Here is a 4,785-nt window from a genome sequence, read left to right as displayed (position 1 = left end):
TTTCTTATCTACCTAATTAGTTGGGCACTGAAATTTCAGAACTTAATGACTTGTGTTTGTGTCTGCATCTGTCTCACTGAGGGTGTGACCTGAGTCTATCCCATAAGAATTCCCTGGGAATCCCTGAAGACAGAGCTTGTCGCTCTCCCATCAGACTAGAATACCATGAGGAAAGGGGTGTGTCTGATGCGGCTCCGAGGTCAGGGCTGCGTTTCCTCCATTAGACTGGGGCTCCCTGAGGGGTAAACCTGCCTCCTCCAACAGACTGAAAGCTCCCTAAGGGAGGGGCCTGTGTCTCCCCCATAATACTGGGTGCCAGCTGTTTTCAGGGCTGGTGAACCACCCTTCAGACTGGGGCAAGCTCCCCGAGGGTGGGGCTGTATTTCCCCCTCAGTCATGTGGGTTCCATGACAGCAGGACAATATCCACGTCACCCTTCACCACGATCTTCAACGTTCATGATGCTTCTCCCTCTGCTCTGGCCAGACCTTATTCCACAAGCCTTGTCTCCCCAGGTCCCCCCGCTGAGAGCGCATACACAAAAATGAGACTCCTTGAAGGGGAGACTCTGTCTGTGCTGTGCTCCTACAAGGGCTACAGAAACCGCGTGGACGGCAAGGTTTGGTGCAAAGTCAGGAGGAAGAAGTGTGAGCCTGGCTTCACCCGAGTCCGGGTGAAGGGACCCCGCTACTTGCTGCAGGACGATGCCCAGGCCAAGGTGGTCCACATCACCATGGCGGCCCTCACGCTCCAGGACTCTGGCCGATACTGGTGCATGCGCAACAGCTCCGGGACCCTGTACCCCATGCTGGGCATCCAGCTGGACGTGTTTCCAGGTGAGTGGGTTGGAGGGGCACTCGGACAGGTGGACAGAGTCCTCCCTGCCCCGCACTCCACTAACATCAGAGATGATACGGATAGTAACCCATCCGTGGCCATGTGGCACTGTAGTGTTTTCAGAGTGCCTTTATGGCATGATTCATGTCACTATTGTCACCATTTACAGATGAAGATAATGAGACCTGAAAACCCAATGTGACTCTGAGCTTGTCCAGGGTCCCAAAGCTAGCAGGTGGCTGAGATGAGGTTCAGCCTTGGGACTGTCTGTGCTGTGTTTCATTCACTCATTGCTTCACCATAATGCACTCAGCCCCTATTATGTGGCAGGCACTATTCTAGGCTCTAAGGAGACAGTAGTGAGCAAAAACACTCACAGTCCTGTCCTATGGGAGATGACAGGCACATCTGTTATCCAGGCAAACAATAGCAGATAACCAGAGGTGTTCACAAGAAGGAAGTGTTTCAAATAATTGCAGATAACTAGAGGTATTCATGAACTAGGGCGTGACTCAGTGAGGGGGGAGCTACTGAAGTACTGGGGGTCAGAAACCACCTCCTGAGTATACGACACCAAACAGAGCCCTAAATGGTGAGCGTTCTCCAGCCCTGTTGAAATCTTGGTGCTTTGAAGGGCACTTTGTGGCGAGAGCTGCATGTGCAAAGGTTCTGAGGTCAGAAGGAACTTGGCTTGTTTAGTGACTCCCTGTTGAGTGTGGGACAATAAACGATGGGGTTGGAGAGTCAGGAAGCCCTGAAGACCATAAGGTGGAATTTGAGTATAAGAGGAAGCTAATAGAGAGCTCAGAGAGTGTGTCATGACTTGTTTTTAAGAATGTAGCGGCCACTTGTTGAGGATGAACACGAGCAGAGGCCACTGTGGGCATCTGGTGGGAAATAACAATGGCTTGGAGTACAATGTAGGCACCAGTGGCAGAGAGATGTGAATGGGCTCAAGTCTGTTTTTCAGACTTTCTGTTCAGCTTGTACGTTTTGGTGGCAGGACAGGATTTGCTCAATTGAGAGGTGAGCCAAGAGGAGGAATCATGGATGGTCCAAGGTGTTCTATTTCATCAGCGGGTGGATGATGGTACCATTGATTGCAAAGGGTAAATCTGAAAGAGGAGCTAATCTGGAGAAGAAAAATCAAGAGCTCTCTTTTGTCATGTTAAGTTTAAGATACCTCCTAGAATCCTAGGTGGGGAAATGCAGCCAGCAGTGGATATATCTGTCTGGAGCTCAGGTGAGAGGTCAGAGCTGGGGTATGTATTTGAAAGTATCTCTATAAAGATACTATTTAAAGTCCAGGGAATTAGAGAAATCTATGGAGGCAGAAAGTAGATTAGTGGTTGCTTAGGGTTAGAGGGAGGAAAAGGGGATACAGAGTCATAGATATACAGTAAGGGGTTTCTTTTGGAGACGATGAGGATGTTCTAAAATTCACCATGATGGTGATTGCATAACTTTGTAAACATACTAAAAAACCATTGAGCTTTATACTATAAATGGGATGTGAGTTATATCTCAATAAAGTTGCCAAAAAAATATCAAGATCTGAAAGCTCTCCCTTGAGTGTAGGCAAAAAAAAGAGTGGAACACCAAGCTGTGAGGTCCTTCTGCATTTATAAAATAGAAAAGGGAAAGGAGTCAGCTAAAGAGTCTGAAAAAAGCAGCTAGTTATTATGCAATTTAGTATCCACCCTTCCCTCTTCCCCGAACCCAATTGCAGCTGCGTCTTCCATGGGGTCCGAGCTAGGGAAAATGCTGTCGCTAAAATGTGGAGCCAAATTTCATTCCTCCCCTCTCCAGTTCTGAGTTAGATGCAGGGAAGTTGAAGCTGGTTCATCGAAGTCTTAATTTGTAGGGTCAGAAACATTAAATATTTTATTTTTCTCATCATTTCCCCTAATCATGTTATGTCAAATCTCACTTTCCACTTCTTGAGGACAATTTGTGAAAATTCCAACTTTGCAGACCTTGTCAGTTATTAGAAAATTTAATAATCCTTAGTCCAATTATAAACTCTAGTCATAGCAGTATAGGATATTCTGCTGACCCCTGAAGACCAGGTTGTATGGCCCAAGGCACCTAAAGTGGAGAAGGAAGGTTGCTGGCTGCCCAGCTCCCCATCCTGTATCTTGGGGTGTGGGGAAGGTGGGGTTCCTCTTGGTTTTCTCCTCCTGGCCCTCTCAGCATGTTGATGCAGGAATGAGGGTGGGGGAGATGGTTATGTGGCTTAACTGAGTGTTGTAGGAGTGTTTTCTCTGGTGGATGTCATTCCTTGTCTGCTAGCCCTTTGAGAGTCTCTCTGAGTGTCCACATGCTCTCCCAAGGCACTGATGTGTGAGTTCTCTGAAGAGTTCTTCAGGGGTGCCCCCATTGCTGAGTGTGACGATGTGGGAGCTCTGGCTCCAGGTGAGCCTCTTGCTCCATCCTCACCAATGCTGCTTGTTTTGAGTTTCTTTCCCCAGAAAAATGGCTCAAGTGCAGCCACTTTCCATCAGTTTCCATGATGACCATTTGGCCCTTATGAAATTGTCCTTTCCATGCACAGTAGCGGGATGCAGCAGCCTCTCTCTCCAATTCTCTCATTCCATGCTGAGACAGACCAACACTCACTGCTAGGTTGAGGCCTCAAAGCTCCTCCGCCTCCCTCTATCCACTATCCAAAACCCAGGTTTCTTCTAGAAAATGGGGTGGAAAAGGGCTGGGTTGATGGGTGAGTGTAGCAGGACCAGTCTGATATCTCTGAGTGAGCTCCTAAGGAAAGTGTCTGAGCCCAATGACTGCAGCTTTCTTTGGAATTTGAGGCCCTTGATCCCTCCTTGTCCTCATCTCTGGACCTTACTTGTCAACGACGTAACAGCTGGAAAAGTCCCTGCTTGACATGATTTTATGGAAATGTTTTTGGCCTACAGGAAGGAAGAGGGCCTGGAAAGTGACAGGAGAGGGATGGGGATGGAGAGGGAACAGGTGGCCTGACATGCGACAGAAAAATAAATCACAGTCCCTCCCTTCTTCAGTACGCCTACTTCTTTCTTCCTGATATCGCTTTCTGAACAAATACACATCTGATCACTCAGCAGCCAGCATCCTAGGCCCAAGCTCAAGGAGAAGAGCAGAGCACAGGGCCCCATCCCAGCGTCTGGGAAACTGTGTGGGCTGCCAGGATCTGCTCCCAGCACTGAGGCCCCCAAGTTAGTCTGACTTTCCTCCCTCTCTGTCCTTCAGCTCCCAAAACTGAGAGGAACGCTCCTTTCACACATCCGGCCAACGTCCTCAAGAGTGAAACTGTTACAACTGGCCAAGCCCCTACCTCAGGCCCTGATGCCCCTTTCACCACTGGCGTGATGGTGTTCACCCCTGGACTCTTTACCTTGGCTACCCTCTTGGCCTCCACTGGACCTGCCTCCAAGAGAGGCTACAGCTTCACTGGTACCAGCACCACCAGAAAGGGATCCAGGAGGACCACGGAGTCCCAGACAGTGACTGCGTCTCCCAGCAGTGCCTCTGCTGGCCAAGAATCCATCTCCGCTAAGTCTGGTCACCCCAGCACCGTATCGTCCACCACAGGGCTCTGCCCCACCAGCAGGTCTCTCCTCAACAGACTACCCTCCATCAGGTACTCATGGGGCCTGGGGTTGAGTGACATTTTACCAGATGTGGCACCAGCACCTAGTGCCCAAACAGACCTTGAGGTGCAAATCTCATGTCTAACCTTCCCCTTTTGCTCCTCAGGAACCCAGTGTGGCCTGCTTCTGAATGGGAGGTGGGGGACTGGAAGTGACACAAAGGATGGCAATGGGAAGGAGGGGCAGGAGAGAGGAGGGTTGTGGGGAGGAGGGTCAGGGTCAAGAGGAGGTCAGAAGAAAGGAGGGTCTGTGAGAATGAGAGTCGGGAAAGGAGGGGCAGGGGAGGAGGGGCAGGGGAAAGGAGGAGGGGCAGGGG

General features: G+C 49.9%; 1 protein-coding gene across 1 annotated transcript in view; it reads left to right on the top strand.

The window, feature by feature from the left end:
- Positions 1-6: 6 nt before the first annotated feature.
- TREML2 (triggering receptor expressed on myeloid cells like 2) overlaps positions 7-4,785 on the top strand; it is a 7,175-nt gene continuing 2,396 nt past the window's right edge. Inside the window, exons 1-2 of the mRNA XM_032253287.1 lie at positions 7-836; positions 4,069-4,459. Of these exons, the coding sequence (XP_032109178.1) occupies positions 545-836; positions 4,069-4,459 (683 nt within the window). The 5' untranslated portion in view covers positions 7-544. The remainder of the gene's footprint in view (positions 837-4,068; positions 4,460-4,785) is intronic.

This window comes from Sapajus apella, unplaced genomic scaffold (genome assembly GCF_009761245.1).
Source record: "Sapajus apella isolate SASKATOON/1434 unplaced genomic scaffold, GSC_monkey_1.0 scaffold83, whole genome shotgun sequence".
Classification (NCBI taxonomy): Eukaryota; Metazoa; Chordata; class Mammalia; order Primates; family Cebidae; genus Sapajus; species Sapajus apella.
The sequence above is the reverse complement of the archived record's forward strand: the minus strand, read 5'-3'. Positions and strand labels throughout refer to the sequence as shown.